At 38.8% G+C, this 24,659-nt stretch overlaps 1 protein-coding gene across 3 annotated transcripts in view; it reads left to right on the top strand.

Moving 5' to 3' along the window:
• CARMIL1 (capping protein regulator and myosin 1 linker 1) overlaps positions 1 to 24,659 on the top strand; it is a 302,688-nt gene that overhangs the window by 147,327 nt on the left and 130,702 nt on the right. For all 3 annotated transcript variants that reach the window (XM_043908357.1, XM_043908356.1, XM_043908358.1), the window contains exons 6-10: positions 2,510 to 2,607; positions 2,949 to 3,019; positions 3,263 to 3,336; positions 17,808 to 17,883; positions 23,448 to 23,536. In XM_043908357.1, the coding sequence (XP_043764292.1) occupies positions 2,510 to 2,607; positions 2,949 to 3,019; positions 3,263 to 3,336; positions 17,808 to 17,883; positions 23,448 to 23,536 (408 nt within the window). The remainder of the gene's footprint in view (positions 1 to 2,509; positions 2,608 to 2,948; positions 3,020 to 3,262; positions 3,337 to 17,807; positions 17,884 to 23,447; positions 23,537 to 24,659) is intronic.

The following is a 24,659-nucleotide window of genomic DNA, read 5'->3' as shown; positions in this document are numbered from 1 at the left end:
CTGATACCTAATTTTTTTTTTTTTTCCTTTCTGAAAAAAAAAGAAAAATGAGAACTGTTACAGGAGGAGAGCTACTTGGTAAAGCTCAGACAGATACTTTGGGAGAGTGGTTTTGAAGGTGAGGGAAAATGCCAGGTGTAGCCTCCTCAAGCAGGAAGCCTTTCACATGGACGTCTACACTAGCTGCTTCCCTCACCCTCCAGGTGATTTTTTTCTGCCCCCAAGTGTGACTTTCTATGTTGTTTTGGGAATAAAATTAGACTCTGGTTTCTGAACCAGATTAGTTTATTTGCCACTATAATCCTAGGCTGCCATCTTCCTATATCTAATCCTTCCAGCTTCCTGCCTTTTTTTTGGTTTTTGACTAGCTTAATTTCCTCCTGTGTGTCATTGAAACAACATGCTCTACAGTTCAGCTAAAATAAAGCAAGATTTTAGAAGACAAATGTGATCTCAGTTAAAGCCAGACATAAATCTAGTTTAGTGTGTCCATGGTTTACTTAATTCATCTGTGTAATCGCTTCTGCTTCCAACTGCTCCACTCCATCTTTGCATAATAGCTGGCTTTGCTTTCTTGTAACCAGAAAATACCAGAATGATGGTACTGAACCAGGGTGAACCATTCCAAATTGCCAGATTCTGTCATATCACTTTCATTATGAACATCTTCTTAAACCCACAGTTGCCCCCAAATTAAGAACTTTCAGAATGGTGGGGGTTAATTGCAGATGTGTTCAGGTGAAATAGAGAAAAATTATGCTGCATTTAGGGGATATCATAATTTACCCAAGAATTTGAAGGAATTACTGGCATTTGACTTCAGTTGGTTATATCGTCATATGTTTTAATCATAAAGATTATAAAGAAGTAGGAGTATTTTTCAATGCTAGCAGAATGCTTGTACTTAAATGTTTGGGTAGGTATTTGAGGTTTTCTCTAGGAGTAGAACAGGACAACTAGGCAACTTGTTAGACTCCAGCACATTTTATCTGGAATATTCATTCAATTAGAAAATGGAAGTGACTGGGAACATTTTTCTCTACAAGGTGATTGGAATTCATAAGGGTGAGGATTATACACATATCCAGCATTCTTTAAACTCATTAAAGATTAAAATAATGTTCAACTAGCTTAAAAAAACGATTAAAAAATGATGTTTAGTTTGACTTCGTATGTTTATTTCACACTTTGCACCCAGGGCCTGTCATGGTCCTGGGTGATTCCGACCTGCCAACAGCCTTCCTCACAGCGTCTTCCCTCCTTGATGGACATATCCTCAGCCTGTCATCTCCTGGCACGGCTTCTCCTGGGGGTGAAATCATTATTTTGTCATCTCTCTTGAGCTATAGTCCCTAGTCTATTTCATTTTCTCTTCCTTGGAGGTACCCATACTTGGACTTTTGGGGGGCCTCCTGGCCGTGAATCCCTTGACTTTCACCCTCTCTCCACCTCCTTTCTGCCTTCCCTTCCCTTCCTGTCCACCAGGCCCCACGGTGTCCATCACTTCAGCGTGGCCCTGTCAATATCCCCCACTCCTCCTGTCCCCACTGTGTTCCTGGCTCGCTTGCCTGGAAAGCCTGCCTCACTGCAGCAAGCAGTCTGCCTTGCCTGCAGCCCGCATCTGGGCAGCCGGGAGGTGCAGGAGAAGATCCCTCAGCTGCTCAGCTTGCTGCCACCAGCAGTTCAGAACTTTCACTCTCCCTGGGCTCTTAACAGTCTCAGGAGGTTCTTTTTCATTTCTCAAGTTATTTACTCTCTTTATTTCCAAAGTTTGCTCCAGGCTTCTCTCTGACCCCTGTACATGTTTGTTTCCAGTGCTGTCTGTTCATCTCACACTCCTTGTGCCGTCTCTATGTGGCTCCTCTCCTCGTTGCCAGGAGAATGAAACCCCCACCCCTTCATTTGACCTCTGAGGTATCCCTGTGACCTGGTTCCCACTTAGCTCCCAGCCTTCTCTGTCCCCTCCTCGCTGTCCCACATGATTTGCTAACTGATTTGAAGTGCCTTCAGTCTGGTAAGCACAAGCTCCCTGGGATTATAATCCAGAGGACAAGAGAGCAAAGAGAACAGTTCTTCCAGGGTGCGATGCTCAGGTTCTTGATGGATGTTTGTACTATTGAAGGACAGAAGAGGAGACTTGTGCTTTAGTTCCTTGAAAATTAGTAATTTATATTTAATATATACATAATTCATAAATTATTATTATTAGATAATTTATGAAGTGGAACACACCAGTTTTTAACTACTCTAATAAAATTAATGTTATGAAAGAACTAAATAACATGGAGAATATTTGCCTTGTTAGATACCTTTAGCTTATTATTAAGTTTCTATAGTTCTCTAGCTCCCTAGTCTCAAAAAAAGATGGAATTATATTTACCAAAATGAAAATGATACCAATTCTTTGTTTAAAAATGAAAAAAAGGTGTATCACAAAATAAACTTCTGAGTGCAGTTCAGAAAACTTGATTTTTTAAATGTGGTGGCGTTGCTATTGTTGCCCTTACAGAAGAATCATGAAAAAAGTCTTCATGGAGCCATCTGAGCGACTGGCCAGCCTCCAAGCTCTGTGGGACAGCCAGACTGTGGCCGAGCAGGGCCCCTGTGGTGAGCGTGCCTTTTAAAACCAAAAAATAAATGGTTGGATGGATGCCCTTTTGCCAGGAAGCTAAGTCTGTCTATTCCTAGTGTGCTACTGTAAAGGTACAATTACTTTTAAGGTGTAATTAGCACTGCACAGACTTTAGATTGGTGGACAAACGTCCTATATTTAAGCTGTATTGCATCCTGCTATGTACTTACTATAAAACACGGGGGAGAATTTTTGCTGTTTTCCCCAAACGGAAAGAATAATCAGCATTGTTAACGTCGGCCATATTTAAGCTTTTAAATTTTACCTTAAAAATCATTTGGTCGAAAACCTGTCACACTTCTATTGTCTGATTCAGGTGGATTTTCTCAGATGTATGCCTGTGTTTGTGACTGGCTTGGATTTTCATACAGGGAAGAAGTACAATGGGTAAGTGTATTTGTATGCATGCATGCATGCACACACTGTCTCACACACACCTGGAGAGTATTCCAATATTTGGCTTATTTCTCCTCCCCTGCCCCCCGCCCCCCATTCATTGCTTGCTTAAAAATCTTCCTTCTTCAGATTATATAAAAATCTGCCTATGTCATTGTCTGATTCTCTTTGTATCTCTCTTGCATCTCTGATCATTTGAGGGGACTATTTATATAACTAAATTGTTTCAAATAGGATGTGGATACAATTTATCTGACACAAGACACCAGGGAATTGAATTTACAAGACTTCAGTCATCTTGACCACAGGTAAGCTACTTATTTTTTCTTTCCTTTTTTTCACTCCTGATTGTGCTTTCAGAGCTGACCTTGTCTGTTAGTACTTAACTGTGTTCATTATCTCCAGAGACTCCTTTCCTGAGGGGAATCAGGAGAACCTAAGAATCTCTGAATTTTGCTTTTTCCTGTTTCCGATGTGTTCATCACTATAAAGAGTTTGGAATGGGGGTGCCTGAGTATACCTCAACTTATAAACTGTGGAAACAATTTAATTCTTGGGTTCTCATGCCAGCCCACAAGTCTATTTAATCTACCCTGTATATAAATTCTAGTACTATTTTGCCTAATAACCATTTAGAACATTTTTCTATGAGGGAACTTTGTGCTGAAATCCTAACAAATGACTTTTAGTTTACAATTTCTTTCTGTAACCAGGATGGCTAGGGTTTATATGTATATATTGGTGGAAATAAGTTTTCCAGTATCTACCTTAATCATAAGGTAGATATCAACTAATACCTGGTAGTAAAACCATGAAATGTGTTACAAGTTATTTGAGAGACTTTAGGTTTTAGGACATTAACTTTAATATATTTAGGACTGTGGTTTGTGCGATCAGACCTCAGAGAACCCCAGAGTAGTTCCCCCTTCTCTCTGCAAGAGCAGATTCTGCAAAGTGATTTTGCTCCCTGACAAAGCTGAGAATCTGAGAATTGTAAACCTTCCCCTCCCCTCCCCAGACCTTATCTGGTCATTTATACCAACTTATCTCAATCTTCTCAACCCTAGAGATGGTGCTACCTATTTTTTTGTGTGTGTTAGTCGCTCAGTTGTGTCCGACTCTTTACAACCCATGGACTGTAGCCCACCAGGCTCCTCTGTCCATGAGATTCTCTAGGCAAGAATACTGGAGTGGGTTGCCATGGGCAGATATGATAGCCCCATTGCAAGGAATCCCAGCTAAAGAAATCGTTCCTCTCTGTTTGGAATGGAGAGAGAAATCTGAGACTCCATCTGTATTTTTTGTGTCAGTGGTCCCCAACCTTTTTGGCACTAGGGACCAGTTTTGTGGAAGACAGCAGTTTACCTCCTGCTATACGGCCCAGTTCCTAACAGGCCACAGACCGCTCCATGGCCCAGGAGTTGGGGATCCCTGTTTTATGCCATTTGAACAATTGGAATTGTAAAGAGGATGATTTCCTCTTCTTACTGCTAGCAGCTGACCCCCAAAATACCAATGCAAATTATTTTGCCACTTAGCTGGCAGGAAATCCAGAATTGTAGCAGGGTCCCTGAAGCGTTGTAGTCAACTGAATTGAGTAAAGAAGAAGTATACTGGGTGGATATGACTTGCCTCTGCACATCCTGGCCGCTGGAGGACAGTGAAGCAAGCTCAGCTGTGTCTGTAGATATGGCTGAAATGCCTGAAGCCCCCGGTTCTCAAGCTTGGATATGACTGTATTTTTGTGGAATAGGCAGTTTTCTCCTGCTTAGAGCCGTTCTCCCTCTTCCTATGTTTGCGGGAATGTCATACTCCCCATTTAGGCAAGGTGTTTTCTGTGTAGCTTAAGAAAACGTGAACTGAGAAACAAAAAGGGAAGATATTTTACTTTCTATTCTTTCAATAAGAACTGAATAGAGCATATAGACTAAGATTAAAATAGGTAGGCCTACAGTATCCCATCTCCATGTTTTTGGTCCCAGGATCTCTTTATATTCTTAAAAAGTAGTTGCACTTTTGTTTATGTGAGTTTTATCTTTTGGTACTTGTCATATTGGATATTGAAACTAAAATAAAAAGGTTAAGCCTTTTAAAAATAACATGTTAGCATACAATAAGTTTATGTTAAACCTATTTTATAAAAAAGTAACTTTTCTACTAACATAGATACCATTTTTTATAAAAAATAACTATATTCCATAACAGAAATCAGTCCGCAAGAAAGGTGGCATCAGTTTACCTTTTGGCAGATGATTTTGATTTCTCATTTAATAGAAGGCAGCTGGATTCTCATATCTGCTGCTGCATTCAGTCTGTTAGGAAAAATTTGTTTTGACTGAAGAATTAGGAAGAAAATCAACTACATGCAGATATGCAGTAAGGATGGAGTATTTTTAATCACCGTTTCACATGATTACTTGATGTTCTCTTTTGATACTTTACCACAACTCAGCAAGTGTTGGAATCTGAAACCATTATCAGTGAACTTCACTCTTTTAGAAACTAATTGGTTTACTGAGTTATGCATCGCAATCAGATATTTCACTGTTGTACGATAGTGGGGAGATACAGAGGCATTTTAAAACTATCACCTCTGATCTTAATAAAAAAATCTTTAAGAATGGCAAACCTTGTCATGCTCATAGTGGCAGATAAAAGTTTCCCACAATTCAAATTTTTGCTTTAAAGATATAATTTTACTGTTGGAAAAAAGTGCTATCAGGTGATTTCCTTGCAGTGATTGGCTAACTTCTTACGTGTTAGAGAAAATATCCACTAACTCCTAAGTCTGAATAACCATACTTTGTCATTTTTTCCATGGTGTTCCATGAGAAGAGAGAGCTAGTTTTGCTAGTAACACTAACATCGAGTGTAAAGAAAATACTTTACATTGAGACAGTTATTACTTTGGTATATAGAGGAAACAGGTTGTGTCAACTTCTGTTTTATTGCATAGAGTATTTAAAAGGCATGTAGTCAGGGGCTGAGATTTAATAAAAAGAGTACTTTTTACTTCTTCATCAAGGACAGTTTTATAAATATTTATTTATTTGGCTGCACCAGGTCTTAGTTGTGGCATGTGGGATCTAGTTCCCTGACCAGGGATCCAACCTGGGCCCCTACATTGGGAGTGTGGAGTCTTAGCCATTGGACCACTAGGGAAGTCCCTCATCAAGATCATTCTTAAAATGATATTAACCTTCATTTGTGTGGTAGTGACGGATATAGTGACAACTAGTACAGCTTGATGCTTCTGCCTTGGTTTGTGCTAAGGCACCAGCAGCTTTCGCCACCGTTGCTTTTGCACCATCCATGCAATGTCAACATGTGGGAGTGGACACGTTTGTTTTAGTATTAGTATGAAGATTTCTTTGAACTTGTGAACCTCTGAGTGAGTCATGAGGTTCCTGGAGTCTGTGGACCATATTTGGAGAACATCCGGTCTGTAGGAATAAAAACATGTAGGGCAGCCTGAGGTGTTTCCTCAGATTTCGTTTATTATATCCTTTGTGATTTTTACACTATTAATAGATTATGCATAGCATCAGTGCTAAACTTTCCAGTTAATCCCCTGGGCTTAATTTGGTGATTAAACTACATCTAACTGCTGTGTAGTGTGTGCTTGGTCGTGTCCGACTCTCTGTGACCCCAAGGACTGTAGCCTGCTAGGCTCCTCTGTCCATGGAATTTTCCAGGCAAGAATACTGGAGTAGGTTGCCATTTCTTTCTCCAGAAACTGTATGTGGAGAAGCTACCAAATACAGTTACTTGAAATATGTAGAGTACTATCCAAATCAAGACTCTTTGTCAAAACTTAGAATTTTACTGAGTAGATTTTTCCTAATTCCTTAGCTGGAGAATTGTTATCTCACCACTAAATATTGCATTAATGGGGTGAATCTATAGAACTTCCCAGGTGGTACAGTGGTAAAGAATCTTCCAGCTAGTGCAGGAGGCGCAAGAGACGTGGGTTCCATCCCCGGGTTGGGAAGATCCCCTGCAGAAGGAAATGGCAAACCACTTTCCAGTCTTCTGATGTGGGATGTATATAACCAAAGGAAATGCAAGATGAGCTGCAAAAAACATTATTGTTGACTCCTTCTAAAGTTTCTTATCTTAGTTTTATAACATATACAATCACAATTGTATATTTAGTATATAATAACTGAATCTTAAAAATTTAGAGTTCTCAAAGCTCTTTAACCACAGTGAGCTTGTTTAATAAGAATGGAGACCACTGCTCAAGACATCATCTCTCTGGCTAATGCCTAAGTACTTGACTTTTTTCAGAGTTCTGTCTTAATCACTCTGATCATTAAAATTTATGCCCTCTTCTTGAGGATTTGATTTTCCCCCATAGTTCTTACTGTTAAAATTAGAGCCAGCTTCTGTACAAGAGGCTACTCCCAGTCCTGTTAGAATGAGCATACTTACTCATGAAGGAACAGTCTGTACTTAAATGGCACAGTAGTTTGGAAGAATTCATAATGGCAGAATTTGAGTGTGATATGGGTCATTTGAGAGGTTTTACAACAAGCCATGTTGGTACTTTTCTCATTTGGGTATGAGTTAGGGAGAAGAGAATGGAGGAATTAGAGGTGCAAGAAGAAAGATTACATGGGTTATGAGTTCTGGAGTTTGTTAGAAAATAGGGGCAGTAGTTACCAAATGAATCAATGAATTTTCCACTGTGGCAATCAACTCCCATGTATCTCTATTTGATCATAATTCAGATACAAATAAGCAGTTTTGTTTACAATTTACATTTATTTAAATGAGATTCTGTATGCTTTTATACATAGCTGCCCCTGAACCTGATCATTCCAGAAGCTGACTTCCTTCTGGAAAGCCGTACACCTGTCATATAGTCAGTCTGAATGTTCTCCTGATTGTCCATCACTCAGTTTTATTTTCTCATCCCATTCTTTCTCTGCATTGCATTTGGTCATCAGAGGTAGAAACATCCATTCTTAAGAGTCCTTGAAATCATTAGTGCTCCCATGATGCTTGAAGTTTCATGAAGGCTGGGCTTTCTCTGTCTTGTTCACACCGTATGACTTGATGCTCTGAAATCAAACCAGTGGTTCAAGGAGGGTTTTCAAGGGAAACTGAACTGCTCTTGGGGAGTAGATCAGAATCCTGGGAGGCTGGAGGGATTAATTTTTTAAAAGTCCGTCAGATTACTCAAATACCTTCTTTGCCATACTCAAGTTGATCGTTATTATGTCATGGCATTCTTCAGCCAGTTTTGCTCTATGTTACCTACTGCAGTCTAGGGCTGAATCCTGTCTAGATTCCTATACAATTCTGTGTGTTTCTTTCAGTTCACCCACCCAGGTCATTGTCTTCTTGCACCCAGGAATTTGTAGCTTCCTTTTTCTAAGATCAGCTTGGATCCAGAGTGGGAGGTCTGGTTGTTGTGTGTGGTACTGATGTTAATGCTGCAGATCTGGTGACAGGGAAACCTAACATGGTATTGGCAGCTTTATCATCTGGAACACAGGATGGAGGAAACAGTAATCCCTGTGTGACCCCATCACCACTCACAGGAGATGGATTTGGAAGAAGGTGTGGGTCTAGGGACGGGGTGGTGCCTTTGTCATTATTCTCATCACAGAGACCTTATTGATGTCCTCACCTGGGAGCTTCTCTTCTTCAGACATGCCCAGTGTTCTGATACATGTTATATCATGTGACTTATAGAGCCTCATGAACCAAGAAGAAGCATATGTATCATACTGAGGCTTCCTACGAGTCAGCATACTGTCCATTCTTTTCACTGTAGACCAACCTCTCTGTTCCTGTGTATTCTCCTACCTTACCAGACCCCTTAGGGTCTGCCCAGGAGCTTCAGGTAGATTTATAAGCAACTGGAATGCTATAATTGATTAATGAATTAATTGATTCTAACTAAGGAACTATCAGAACTCAATGTGAACTTAATTTTAAGGGAAGAAACCAATGTAGAATTTCTTATACATCTAAATACGCATGTGTGTGTATGTATATGTGTGCATTTCTGGGAAGGACAGTGAAATTTTGAAAGGGCTTGAAGGAATTTCCCATTTTAAAAGTATTCCTGTGTGTTATAATATATGCAATTAAAAAAATTAAAAGTCACAAAAGAAACAAGACTTTATTGGCCGTATCATGGGTAGAATTTGATCTACAGCATTAAGATATCTAAAGAAAGAAAGTCTCAGTTTGATGTAAGCTGGTCAATCATGGGGATTCACTGATAGCTCAGTTGGTAAAGAATCTGCCTGCAATGCAGGAGACCCTGGTTTGATTCCTGGGCCAGGAAGATCTGCTAGAGAACGGACGGGCTACCCATTCCAGTATTCTTGGGCTTCCCTTGTGGCTCAGCTGGTAAAGAATTCGCCTGCAATGTGGGATACCTGGGTTTGATCTCTGGGTTGGGAAGATCCCCTGGAGAAGGGAATGGTTACCCACTCCAGTATTCTGGCCTGGAGAATCCTATGGACTTTATAGTCTATGGGGTCACAAAGGCTCAGACACAACTGAGTGATGGTTAGTCATGGAAGCCTTTACAGGAAAAAGTCATGAAGTCACTTTTGGCAATTTCCATCCAAGCATTGCCCGGGAGAAAAGGACACTAAGCCAACACACTTTCAGTATATTGACTCCTTTGTTGATAAACCTATTCCTATTTTAAGATAATTCATCAGCTATTTGAGTCATACCATTAAAATTTGGATTTATCTAAAAAAAAAAAAAAACAAAACAATGTATGACCAGAGACCCTATTGTTGCTGAATAAGCATTCAAGTGTGAGGATGACAGCGATCATGCCGGATCCAGCCAGTCAGTCTCTGGAGAAGAATAGGAATTAGAAAGTGCTTGGAAAATGTCCATTCAGTTATTATTTATAGCTTCCAAAATTTTATTTAAGCACATTCTTAAAATTTGTTCTAGTTTAGGTTATCAATGGGCCAAAAAGACGCATAGATTGAAGGCTTTGTTATACATTTCTCATGGGTGCTCTCAACGGTCTGTGAGCTGACATGTTAAAAATGTAATTACACTGTAATTTGGAGCGGCAGGGAATGATGAGGGTAGAGGTAGTGGTGCTGAAGAGAAGAGAATATATAGCTTTAACTACATCGATTTTTCTTGTTCCCTGAAGATTTTGCAGAGGAGCTAATCTTATCCATCCTCTAAAGACTCAGCGACATGCATCATTGAGCTTCAACTTGGCTCATGAGAGCCCAGCCAGCAGTTCATCCCTTTCAGACTCATGTTTTTGTGTTGTCATATTTTATACTCATCAAGGTGACATTCACGCGCCTGAGACTTTCACGGAAGAGTTTGGATTAATGTTTGGCAAGGTTGTCCTGAGGCACTGGTTTAATCTTTCCTAATCTAAGCTTCCTTGTCTTTATTCCTGCTCTCATTTGAAAAAGGAAGAAATTCTGCTTGGAGTGTGGAATCAGGTGTGAAGAGCCTTAGCTTCTGTTTCCATTCTTAAATTTCTATAAATAATTCTGTAAAACAGTGTGGACTCCAGCCTGGGTCAGATGGACTGTGTGGTGAACACAGTTGATGATATATAGAGGAGTGTGGAGAAAGTAGTAGAACATATTTTATGCTTATTTTGTTCTTATCTGTTTTGTGTGTGTGCATGTATTTTTTTTTTTTTTTTTTTTTACTGAGCCCCTCATTGGCTTAGTGGATAAAGAACCTGCTTGCAATGCAGGAGACACAGGAGATGCGGGTTCAATCTCTGGGATGGATCGATCCTGTGGAGGAGGAAATGGCAACCCACTCCAGTATTCTTGCCTGGAGAATCCCATGGATAGAAGACTATGACAGGTTACAGCTCATAGGGTCACAAAGAGTCAGACATGACTAAAGTGACTGAGCGCACACACACTAATATATTAGTACAGGAGTGCATGTATGTAATTAACAGATTAACACACAGATCTGGGGGAGATGTGTGCTCAAAATATTGAGTTGGCCAAAAAGTTAATTTCGGTTTTTCTTACAGAAAAACCCAAACAAAGATTTTGGTCAACCTGATACTTTCCAGTTAGGAGGGAATGGTCAAAAAATTTAGAGGCTACTCATTTAGGCCTCTGGCATTGTCCTCATCTATAAACTGTCTCACATTGGCACGTCCTTCACAGAGTCAGTGAGTGGTCCAGTTTATCATTTAATAATCCATAGGACATACTTCTATATAAATTAGAGTATCAGGCAGGATTGGTGTTCCATGACATCTACAATTTTTTAAAACTCTCTAACTCCCAGTTTCCAACTAGATATAAAGGAGAAGAGTTTAAATTATCCCCAGAAAGACTATCAAATGAATATATCAGGAAAATATGACTGTAGTTCTGAGTTTTACCAGCCTTTCTGGAAGAGAGTATATTTCACTGTGTGCACGCAGCAAGCAGGAGAGTGGCCAGACTCTGCATTCTTGCATGAAATACCTCCTGCAAGCTTTTAAACATTTGTAAAGTTTCCTGGGGGGAGCTCTTCCATTCTGCGGTGCATGGATACACTATAGATGATCATGATTTTGTTCATTGGATTTTTACTCTCTATCTTTGTGCTTTTCTCACATCTATTTTGGGGCTTGCTGGACATCTTTCAAATTTGTTCGTTGATGCTGTCCTGGACTTTTCACACTATTTAAAAGTCATAGTGTTTTTTAGTTTCAACGAGGAGAGGCAGGCAGTGGGGAAGAAAGACGAAGGAGGGAAATCTGGCCCCAAAATAATAACTGGAAAAATTAAATTCTTACTAAGTCATATAGATCAGAAAGATTAGAAATTCTAATTCAATAGATTATCGAGAATCGCAGAGAAATTTAGCAAGTGATTTAGACTCTGAATTACTTGCCAGCTTCTTTTCTTTTTGCATTTTGACTTCTTTTAGTAGCCCTCAAATATGAGTTTGTTTTTGATGTCCAGAGGAGTAAGAACACAGTCTTTTTGAGACATCGCCTCAGAATATGTCTTAGGATCGGCTTTCAAACAACTAAGTGGTTGTCCAAATGTGATGAAAGGGGTTTGGAATTTTTGATCTGGAAACCCCTGGATATAACCACGCTGGATTCCCCTGCAGAGTAGATTGAAGACTCTTGACAGTATGACAAGTAGCTGACTTATTAGTGAGATGATAACACAATGGTTAAGATAATCAGGTCATAGGTTACACTGCCTTGAATCCTGTCTCTTTCCTGACTAAACTTTGTGACCAGCTCTCTAACCTCTCTGTGCCTTGGGAGAGGAGGGTGGGTCTCCATCTGTGAAATGGTGTTATTGACAACGCCTCCCTCCTGGGGTTATTGTGAAGGCTACATGGATTAGTAATGTATGTATATGCTAGTACATAAAAATGTTTAAATGAATGCTTGCTATTTTTATTTCCTAAAAGACTTGCCCTGTTTTTAAGTTTTTAACTAAGTGACTAGTTTTCTTAACTGAAAGGAAAAGTTTTAGAGTTACAAAACCTTTTATTACAGAAAATCTTTGATGTTCAGAGACTGTTTTATGGTCTTTTCTGTATTGCTTCTGTTTTGTTAGTTGTATGCCGGTATTTTCTTCTATAAAGATATAAGTGAAAAACTTGGTTCTTTTGAGTTTTAAGGGAATGTTTGGATAATGTGAGGTGTCAACTGCGATGAGAAGTAAGAACCCCAACTTTTATTACCAACCCCAGCTCATAGCTGGGTTGACAACACCACCACACCAACTCTCTATGTAGTATATTTACATCAGGAAAAAGTTAGGGTATAGGAACTGTCTTGTCTCCGGTCAGCAGAGTATTAAGAAACAGTTCAGCCCCATGACCTCAAAGGATATTCACACTGGATCTTCCTTTTCAGTGTTTGCAGTCTTAAAATGTTTTTGCTCCCACTTTAAGAAGGGTCACATAAGATCATACATGAAAACACTGTTGCCAGGACTCATCAGAGGCGTCCCTCAACTGCTGTAACTCTTCAAGGCTAACTTCAGATCAAAAGCCACATGGTAATGAAGAATCTCTTAGAAGGTCAAAGCAAAACATAGTGGGGTACACAATAAAAGGCTCAAACTGATGGTAAAAAGCATCCCCCCTGAGAAAATCAGTCAAGAAGACCAGCCCAGGTATGTGGAAAACTTTCTATGTTATGTAATATAATCAGTACATTATATAATATAATTGTTATGTAGTAATAAGCACTACTTAATGAAAACATAGGAAAGGATTGGTCCTGAGCAACACAGATGCTGTCAGGGAAATCCAGGGAGTTCTTTGCAGGGCGGTGATACCAGTACAACATGTGAATGCAAATTGAGTTTTTATCCAAGATTTGCTTCTGTGCTCACTTATAACTGTGCTCTAAGAAAGCCATCCTGGAAAATGAACTCTCAGAAATGAAAGTAGTTACATCACATCTTGTGTATTTTCTGTTTAAGTGGGACATAATCAGAGGGTGAGGGAGACAGACACAGGGAGGGTGGGCTGGCAGCTGTCACAGGATTACATTGTCTAACCTGGTGTCACGCGGTGACACTGGTGGACATCTCCATCTGTGTTGTTTCCAGCTTTTGACAACTATGAATATAGCTGTTATGAACAATAATATATACATTTTTATTTAAATAAAAGTATTTCTCTTGGGTGAATACCCAGGATTGAGATTGCTGAATCATGGTATGTCTTATTTTTGTCGTTCAGTCACCAAGTCACGTGCGACTCTTTGTGACCCCATGGACAGGTGGTTCTGTGCTAAAGAATCCGTGTGCCCATGCAGGAGATGGAGGTTTGATCCCTGGGTCTGGAAGACCTCCTGGAGAAGGAAATGGCAGCCCACTCCAGTGTTCTTGCCTGAGAAATCCCATGGATACAGGAGCCCCTTGGGCTACAGTCTATGGGGTTGCAAAAGAGTTGGACACGACTTAGTGACTAAACAACAATGGTAAAAGTGTACATAAAACTTCATAATAAGACGTCAAACTGTTGTCCACCTTGAGCATGCCATCTGCTTTTCCATTTACTTTTCCAACAGCAGTGTATGAGGTTTCATTTGCTCTGCACCCCAGTTAGCACTTAATATTGTCACTTTTTAAAAAAAAGCAATTCAGTAGGTTTCCAGCGGCATCTTATTTTGGCTTTAAATTGCATTTCTCTAATGGCTAATAATTTTGAGCATCTTTCATGTGCTTATTTACCCTCAGTGTATCTTGCTTGATGAAGTATCTGTTTCGATCTTTCTGCTCATTTAAAACACTTGAGTTGTTTCTCGTTACTGACTTCTGAGAGTTCTTTATACATTTTGAGCATCAAGTCCTTTGTCAGAAATGAGATTTGCAAATATTTTCTCCTAGAATATGGTTGTCTTACCTTTCTCTTAATAGCATCTATTACAGAGTAAAAGTTTTTGATTTTGATAAAGTCCAGTTGATTTATTTTTTTCTTTTATGGATCATGCTTTTGGTGTCAGATCTCAAAACTCTTTGATTAAGCCATACCTTGCTCTGTTGACCATCTCTTCTGGGATGGTAATGTATTTCTCATCTAGAAGTCTCACTCACTTCCTATCAAGATCTTTCCTGACTGAAGACTTTTCATAATTGTTTCTCTTATTTGCACCGTAGCGCTGCATATTCACCCTATAGCAGAGGGATTATTTCACTCTATTATAGTTGCGTTTATTTTTTGCTAAGCTGTGCTAGGTGGTGAGTATCACAAGGGGAGGGACCTTGCCGTGTGCATCGTTGCCTCAGTCCAGTGATTCACGCACCGTGGGTGGCACTCACTGAACAATTGAATGGAGTTGCTGGGCATTTTCGGGTTCCTATGCCTTTGCACCTTGTTGTTGTTATTGTTAAGACACTCGGTCCTGTCCGCTTCTTGCGACTCTATGGACTGTAGCCCCCCAGGCTCCTCTGTCCATGGGATTTTCCAGGCAAGAGTACTGGAGTGGGTTGCCATTTCCTTCTCCGGGGATCTTCCTGACCCAGGGATCGAATCTGTGTCTCCTGCATTGGCAGGTGGATTCTTTATTGCTGAGAAGCCTGGGAAGCTTGGGAAGCCTGGGAAGCCTGCCTTTGCACATCCTCTTCCTAATTACTTACAATACTCTATTTCCCTTTCCCTGACTGGTTGGCCCCTCCCTATCTCTCAGGCCTTGCAGACCCTTCCTCATTTGCTCCAGGCTGCAGTACTCATGTCTTCCAGTGATCTTAGGGCACTTGGAACATGCTCGCTTTTTCTGTGGTGCTGCAGATGGCTGAGGTCTTTCCACCGTTGGAAGACAGAGAGTTTCCTGTACTCGTCACTTAACCCTCAGAGCCTAATATCCCTACCCAGGACTTAGTAGTACTAAATAAATGTTTATTGAATGAACTATGATGTATATTTGTCTTTTTCTAATTTATTTTTGACATTAAAACGCCTAGGCATTAACATAATTTAGAGAAACATCGTGGGCAGACCATGCCAACATGCATGAGCCCCATCATTTTTGTGGACAGTTTTTGCTATAACAAAGTTTTATACCATCTGTAGGACATAGTTTTATAATTCTTTTAGGTTATGAATATGGATCATTATAGACAAATTTGAAAATATAGTACAAAATTTGTGTTTGAAAAAATTCATATCATCTTTATTGCTACCACCCAGGCAAGGTATATGTATAACATCTTGCTGTATTTTTCTTTTTGGGGAAAAAAAAGTGTCTATATTTGTGAGCATTTATTTCTATTATTTTATATATCAGTTTTATCAATTATGCTCATTGACTTTGATCACACAAATATGCACCTGGAATGCTGTGTATTTTTAAAATTGAATCTTGTACTCCAAACATTTCTGGTATCATTAAGAATTGGATTTGACTTTGAGTGTACCAGAATATTTTCAAGGTTTTTACATGTCCTATGTAGGATGATGCTGTCCTACCCACTGCATTAACGTGAAACCTGATCCTGTTAATGATGTGCCCTTCAACTCCTGAAAATGAATTCATTATGACAAAAGCCCCCTGTACTTCAAATCTCATCAGGTGACAGAACACAATAAAAAGGTTCTGAAGCTAGTCTCTACTTGACATTAAATCCACAAAAGGAGAGGCAGTGAGAATGATTTGCCATCATTCCTGAATGATGAAGTAAGGGAGAGGACTCTCAGATAACATGGGCTTTGAGGGCCCTGTATTAAAGGGTGGAATTCACTCTGAGAGAAACTGCAACTGTCATTAGACATCAGTGAGAAATGCCGAGACTTGTTCTGAGCAATTGGTTGGTGGAGAGAGATGAGAGGGTGGAGACCCTAAAACAACTATGGCAAGGGTAGTTGTTCTTGTTTTTTAAATCTGAAACTTGTTTTTTTTTAAAGTCAAACTTAGTAAGCTTAATAAAGAGGCTTTTTGCTGGAAAAGATGGCATATAATTCCTTGGCATTTTTTTTTTTAACCACCTGTGGATGCTCATTTCACCTTTTAAAGCAAATCTGATGAAACTATACACACTTCAGAAGGTGGGTTTTGACTGTAGTGGTGCCCAAAGGGACCTACAGTTTTGTAGGTCTCTTAGCATCTGTTTCTTCATCTGTAAAATGCAAATAATAATACCTTCTAAGATTGTTTTGAGGTTTAAATGAGTTGGTCTATGTAAAATGCCTAGCATGGGGCCTGGTACCTTGAAGCTTGAAAAAATAGTGATTTTTCAGCTCTGTTTCCACCTTCTGCCTTTCATTTCTGTTTCAGTAAAAATTTGTGCATTTACCACTTGTCATGCCCTGAGGATAAAATTGATATGGCTTCCCTGTAGCCAAAAATCTAAAGAAGACAGGGATGTGGCTTTCAAAGAACTTACAACCTGGGGTGATAAGGAGTAGATGTTTAAACATCAAACTATACTATAAGGCAGAATAAAATAAATGCTAAGTAGAGGTGTAAATAATGTGCTGGTTGTGGTGACCTGGGGAACTTAGAGAGGAGAGGATTATGACAGAGGCCTTGAAGGATACATGGATTTTCATAGCTGAACACAGCAGGAAAAGATAATTCTGATTGTGAAACTGCATGATATGTCTGAGTAGTGAGTTGTCTGCTTTTTGGCTTGAGCATGAGTGAGGGGCATGTTGTGTAGAGGTCAGGCTGGAATGATAGTGTGGTGGCTGATCTCTGATGCGAATAGCTTCACTTCGCGGCTGAAGAACTTGTGTGAAGCGTAAGACAAAAAAGCAAAAAACGAAGCAACAAAAAAACACTTGGGCTATCTCATGTGTATAATCAGTACTAAGAACTGCAAGAAAGATACCAAATGGTTGTAGGATGCTTGCTAATAAGCATTGGGGATCCCATCTGATGTGACTTATAATAAGACTGGTATTGTCCTTGCTTGCCATATAAACTCCCCTAGCCAGAGAACATATGATATACTTGATGATTAAAGGATTTATGAAGGAGCAATGTAAAGAAATAAGAGTTGTTAGTATGGAATTAGACATAAGATATCTCTTAGAGCAAGGAGGGTCTCTAAGCAAACACTGCTACCAACCTCTTTTCCTTTGGAAATAGGAATCAGAGTCCATAGAGGTAATTTACCTTCAAATTTAAGGAGTTCTGTTTACATCATTCTGAAGATCTGTCCTAAAGTATGTAATTGTTGTTTAGGGGTCGAAATCGATTTAGCTGAATGTTGTGTTTGTAAATAATAGAAATTAACAAGTGAACTTGGATGTCATGGATTAAAAATCAGACATCAATATGGCTATTGTAACAGATGTTCATATATTTTGTTATTTCTGCTTCTAGGGACTTAATACCTATCATTGCTGCTCTGGAATACAATCAGTGGTTCACTAAGCTGTCCTCCAAGGATCTAAAACTGGTAAGTAATTGAAGATGCTGCTTAGCTTTGCTGAATTTCAAAAACCTGAAAATTATAAAAAACAAAAAACAGATACATATTTGTTTTTCAACCATACTGGTGAGCTGAATACATGTTATTTCTTAGGGAGATATTTTCTTATAAATGATCTGCAGAACATTTTACAAAGTTTGTAATGGGAGATGCTTCAGAAAAGTACTTCCTCATGTTTTCAGCTGCTTCAGGCAATTTTAGATGATGCACAGAAAGGCACATTTAGTGGAGCCTTCCGTATACCCTCATTCCACTGGCAAAAACTATTAAAGTTACATTTGCACAGCTGCAAATAGCAGATTTTATGTTCCTATCTTGCATTCCATCTCCACAAAGCTTCCCTTCCCGAGAATTTAGGAAAACATTACCAAGGTAGAGTTGGTCTGGAGTTATGACAGTTAACATTAATTTTTTAGATGAGGTTTTGGGCAGATTTATATGTAAGCAAAATGAAATCAAAGTGAAACCTGTTAGTTTTTATAAGACACGGGGAGCCAAAGTTTTGGTCTGTTTTATTAGTAGAAATGAGATGCTCTGTTGGTTTGCCTTTTTTTTTTTTTTGGTCCCCGCAATTTCAAAGCAGCCATTTGGACAGAAGCTTATACATGAGTTAGGTTTCTGCTGCTTCATTTGAGCACAAGAGATAATTTAGATGTTTTAATGGAGACTCTTATATTCAAGTCTCCAACTTTCAGAGGTCATAGAAACTGGGAATTTAAGATTTTCTGAGTGATGGACATCTAGGTTGCTTCCCATGTTCTGTCTGTTGTAAATAGTGCTGCAATGAACATTAGGGTACATGTTTCTTTTTGAATTATGGTTTTCTCAGAGTGGCATATGCCTAGCAGTGGGATTGCTGGGTCAGATGGCAGTTTTATTCCTAGTTTTTAAAGGAATCTCTGTACTGTTCTCTGTAGTGACTGTATCAATTTAGATTCCCACCAACAGTGCAAGAGGGTTCCCCTTTCTCCATGTCCTCTCTAGCATTTATTGTTGTAGATTTTTTGATGATGGTCATTGTGACTGGGGTGAGGTGATAGCTCACTGTAGTTTTGAAGGAATGGAGATGGAGACATAAAGGTTTTGTAGGTATAGTGGGGGGGGTGTGGAAAGAGAGGATGGGATGATTTGAGAAAGTAGCATTGACATATATACATTACCATGTATAAAATAGATAGCTAGTGTGAAGCTGCCTTATAACACAGGAAGCTCGGCCTGGGGCTCTGTGAGGACCTCGGGGAGTGGGCTGGGGAGTGGTGGTGGTGGGTGGGAGTCTCAGGAGAGAGGGGAGATGTTTATGGTTATGACTGATTTGCATTGTTGTATGGCAGAAACCAATACAACTTTGTAAAGCAATTATCTTCCAATTAAAAAATTTGAAAAAAATTTAAAAAATTTCCAAGTGAAGAGATAGGATTTGGACTGGATCTGTTGAAAGTGAAAGGTTGAGATTTGCTGGTGGCCAGGCTCAGCAGGCTGGCCTGCGGTGTGAGTGGCTTAAGGCGTTACAGGTATAAACTTGGGTGGAACTCATTTGGGGATTATTAAGAGCCAATGTGGTTGACAGTAAGAATGTGGGCTTAGAAACAGAAATCTGGGTTTCAGATTCAGACTCTTACTACAGGGCTGTGTGACCTTAGATACATTACTTGATCTTCCAGGGCCCCTATTTCCTATATCCCTGTTACTGTGAGCTAATTGGAACTCATGTCTTATTTATCTCCATTGAGTGCTTATCAAAGTACGTGGCTCATAGTAGCTGCTCAGTAAAAGCTGGTTTAATCAACACATGTCAAATGACTTTTGTTGAATGAATGAATGAATGGGCACAGCAATGTAACTCATTTGCAGGTTATTGAGATGAGTAAATTATATATGTAAATATATAAAATTATAAACTTTATAACTATATATAAATTATTATAAATTATATATATATAGGTGGTGCTCAGTTGTGTCTGACTCTGTGACCCCATGGACTGTAGCTGGCCAGGTTTCTCTGTCCATGGGATTTTCCAGGCAAGAGTATTAGAGTGGGTTGCCATTTCCTCCTCCAGGGAAGCTTCCTGGGATTGAACCTGTATTTCTTGCTTCTGCATTGGCAGGCAGATTCTTTACTTCTGTGCCACCTGGGAAGCCCAAATAATTTATATGGACATTCTAACACAATGTCTGACATACTACAGGCATTTCACGACTGTCAGCTCTTATTTTCATCCTCACAATCAGCTTAGCAAAGAGGCTGAGAAGTGAACAAATGGGGGAGCATGAATTATGGAAACTGTATCAGCTAAACAGGGGGGTGTCTGAGATCAGTGATGATGGAAGTATGGATGGTGACCCCCAGGGAGTGAGTGAGCAGACAGCCGTGATTGGAGACCTGGGAACAGAAGCCTCTCATTTGCTGTTTGCAGGGATGGGGACCGTTTGCAGGGCTGAGCCAACGGAGATTGCAGGGGTCCGAGGGGAGCCATTCGAGGAATGAGAAGTAGATTAGCCCAGGGAGTGTGGGATCAGAGAGAACAATGCTTTGCTACCAAGTCAGTTTTCTTGGCTCATTCAGACATTCACCTAAGCCTGTGATTTTCAAAATGGGGCACAAGAGAGCTCTGAGGAAGTTGGACATCCCTCTTTTGGAAGTTATCTCAAATCACTAGTATCAGACCACTGGAGCTGCTGTTCCATCGTTACTCCTCCCAGGCAGCATTTCTTTTTTAAATGCCTTAGGTATTTAGGAAAGAAAACACGCACGTGATTATTTCGGTCTTGGCCAGACAAAGCATGCAAGTGCTCGTGTGCCTTTTTGAATGGCCTGGGATGGTGGGAAGTGGAGAGACAGGATTTCTCTGCTTTTCTACTAACAGATTTAAACACAAAAATTAAAATGTGTATATTTTTAATGCTTAGTATTTAAAAATGAGAAATGCTCTTTGGGATATCTCTCTGCAAGTTTTCAAAGAGATTAGCAGTTTTTCCATGTTTGCTACCCAAAGTTAAAAAGAAATGATACTTTGCCTTTGATGGCTACTGGGATATGCAATCTCACATTTTCTAATACTTGGTTTATTTGAGGCACAGGAAAGCTTTACACCTTCTTCAGGTTTTTTAAAACACAAAGTGTAAAAAGAAGGGACTTCTCAAGTAATATGAATTCTCTGGGTTGTTAAAATTGCTTCTCACACAACAGAAGTCTCCTGTGCTTACGGTCCCACAGGAAAAATGTGACTTATATGCTTTATTCTGGTGTTATGAAGTCTGTGAGGGATAGAGGGTTTTTTTGCCAAATACAAAATTAGGCCCAAGATTCTGGACTCATAAAATAGCAGTAGAATTGGGATTTTGCTCAACTCTCTGTTTTATCATTTAGGCAAGTCAGTGAGCATCATTAGGTCTTTTAAAAACTTTTAAAAATTATGTGCTTGGACCAGATACGGTATGTGGTTCCTCTCAGTTTCAAACTTCCATATTTGTTTTATTTTGGACTAGTTCATTTGTTATTTTATAGTGATTTCTCTAGTTTTCATGCTATACATTTGATTTTAAAATAAATATAAGCTCTTAGAGAGTTATAATATTAATTTGTTAAAAAAAATAACTTTTCCTTAAGTCTGTAAACAAAGTGTTGAACATGCAATAAGACATTTGGGGAAGACTACTAATGGTAACATTTTCTTGGTGTCCAAGTTTGTGTGTGTATCTCTTTAAGATATCCATCCATGTATATTCTTTGGTGTAGCAAATAACACTTTTCATGTAGTTGGCATTTAATAAAAGGTAGCAAAATTAATGTAATCATGAACGACTTGTCACACCTCTCCCCTACTGGCATGTTAAAGAAAAGTTGGATACACTTTTCCTACATTTTGTTGAATAAATTTTAATTACAGTAATAATTTTCAATGAGTAAATGAAAGCCTTGCTTCACAACTCAGCTTTGGTAAATTACTTTTCTGGATGTGCCGAGGTAGCCTTAGAAAGGTGGTGATGATACTATAGATTATTTCTGGAAATTAGAATAATCTTCACAAAATCATGTCTGAGTAATCAATTTTTATCATAACACAGAATAAGATCAGTTCCTCTAGTTGTATATTGTAAGGTGAAGAATGGTACTAATAAGGGGCCACCACTTTGAAAATCACCACCATCAGCATAATATAAATTGCAGGCATTGGGTCACTTGGAATTAATTTTCCTCTCCCCTCGTCCATCTGTGGGTCACATTAGAAACCCAGGAATAGTATGAAGGCAACATTAAAAACTCAAAAGGAACCAAGCAGGACATGAGAATTATAAAAGCTTTAAATTCCGTGCCACTTGGTGGTTTTCCAAGTCAGTTTTCTAAAGGCTACTTGACTGGAGAATTTGTGCTACGTTTTATACTTTTCCAATAATGGTTAATTCAGTTGGATATTTATGATCCGATAAAGAACTATAATATTTAATGTAGTATTTTAAGAAAAGAAACTGCTCTACTGTATGCTATACCACACAAAATGATTTCTCTCTTTTTTAATAACATAAAAGATTTAAAGAGATCTTAAGTTATGATGACATTTAAAAATCACTTTTCAGTGTCTGAATAACTTTAAGGTCAGGAGCTGCCTTAAGTTAGTTTTGGAATAAGGCAAGATATAAATAAATATAAAGCATTAATAAGTAAAAATTTAAAAGAAAAAATTATGCACAGTTCTACCAGGGCACAACTCTTCATTTTTCATAGTCCCCTCAAGACTTTTCAGTTGCATATATTAGCCATTTCAATTGTTGTAATCTTTATTAAACACTTTCTTTTAATTATGCATTTTCATTTAACATTATATCCTAAGCATTTAAAATATTTTGAAAGATGGGAGTTTATGACTACATAATTTTTTAAAACATGAGGTTTATTAACATGAGATGATTAATTATTAAAGTCTTTCTTATTCCTTACCTTAGAGATTACTAGTAGCAACATTGTAATACCTAACGTTTATCAAGTAGTTATTCAGCCTCTCTTTAAAGTACATGATATCTTTAAATGTTATCTATAAAAAGGGAATAATAATACTTAATTAACAGCTTTATAATGAAACACACATAGAGGGCTTAGCTCAGGGCCTGGCACATGGCAAGAACTCAGGAAGGAGAGTTTCATCATCAGCCTCATCACCATTTTCACTACCACTCAGTCTTTGGTTCTTTATTTTGGGTATCACTTTCTTGGGGATTTCTTTTGGTTTTCCCAGGATTGCATGAAATCTGTGTGCCTGTACCACTACCGAAATGCCTATTTTCCTGTCGTAGTTGTGTATTTCCTCTTGTCTGATTGCCTTCTGGGTGGTATCACTCTTGAAGTCAGGGACTTTGTCCTTGTCGTTGTGTTCCCTGAATCTTCATCAGCAGGATGTGTAGGAGTAGTTGTCAACTCATGGGTTTTTGATTGAATGAATGATTTATTTAAAGCTTTGTAGCTGCAAGGATTTATGATGGTGAAGTGAGGTCGTGTTTTGACTTATGAAATGGTCAAAGAATATTTTCTGTTACAGTCCACTGATGTCTGTGAACAGATCTTGAGGGTGGTGAGCAGGTCCAATCGACTGGAAGAATTGGTGTTGGAAAATGCTGGACTTAGAACGTGAGTATTTTCCTGAATATATGAATGTGTTGCTTTAAAACATTTTGCCCTTTCTTCTAAAATTAATATATGGTTTTGAGAAAAAAATTAATGCTATCACCTGTATAGTGTTTTCTCGTCTTAGAAAAAAGTCCCTGTGATCCCCATCATTATTACAAAGGTCAAGGATTTTATCATCTTTTGTGGTATGTCACATGGTATCTTTGAGGATACATAAGGATAATGTGTAAGAGCATGGACCCTTGGGTCAGATGCCTCATGTCTTTGGGCAAGTTGGTTCAGTTCTCTGTACCTCAGTCTCTTCATTTTTATGTTGGTGATAATAGTGCTTACTTTATAGAATTATGGTTTTAAAGATAAATGAATTAATACATGGAAAGTGTTTAGAAAAGTTTCAAAATCTTTTGTATTAGAGATGCTATGCGTTAGCTTTTACTAGTGCCATTAATCATAAATCATGTCATAGTAATGGCACATTTCATAGGATGTTATTATTTGGCTTTGACCTGTTTCAGCCATTTCTCTCCCTTTTCAAATTCACACTTAAATAATCTTCATCTAATGTGGTTCAGTAACAATACCCAAGCCTTACTAGGGGCATGAGACTTTGAACCCGCCGGAGTAAAGAAATCACTACTACTAAGTGAGGAGGCTTGGCAGTTTCATAGTCATAGCACTTAACACACTTAAGTTAAAAACACCTAAAATAGTGCTTTTGACTATGAGGTGGTTGGATGGCATCACCGACTTGTTGGACATGAGTTTGAGCAAGCTCCGGGAGTTGGTGATGCACAGGGAATCCTGACATGCTGCAATCCATGGAGTCGCAAAAAGTTGGACACGACTGAACAGCTGAACTGAACTGAAAATACAGTGCTAGCAACTATAGCCTTCAAATTCAACAATTAGGGCAATCAGTTCTGCCTTCATGAGTATTGCATGAAATTAAAACTGATATAGGGAATAGCCTATTGCAATTTTCCTTAAAAGCAATTCAATTCAGGATTTGTTTTTTAAGTCATAGAAGGACCAAAAGTACTATTAATAGTATCCTTCAGTGTGTCTTTAAAGGAACAATTATACATTTTTCTTTGGAATGAGATTTGGACTGATCAAGATGAAC

The sequence above is a fragment of the Cervus elaphus genome, chromosome 7 (assembly GCF_910594005.1).
Source record: "Cervus elaphus chromosome 7, mCerEla1.1, whole genome shotgun sequence".
Lineage (NCBI taxonomy): Eukaryota > Metazoa > Chordata > Mammalia > Artiodactyla > Cervidae > Cervus > Cervus elaphus.
This window is presented reverse-complemented; position numbering and strand designations above follow the sequence as displayed.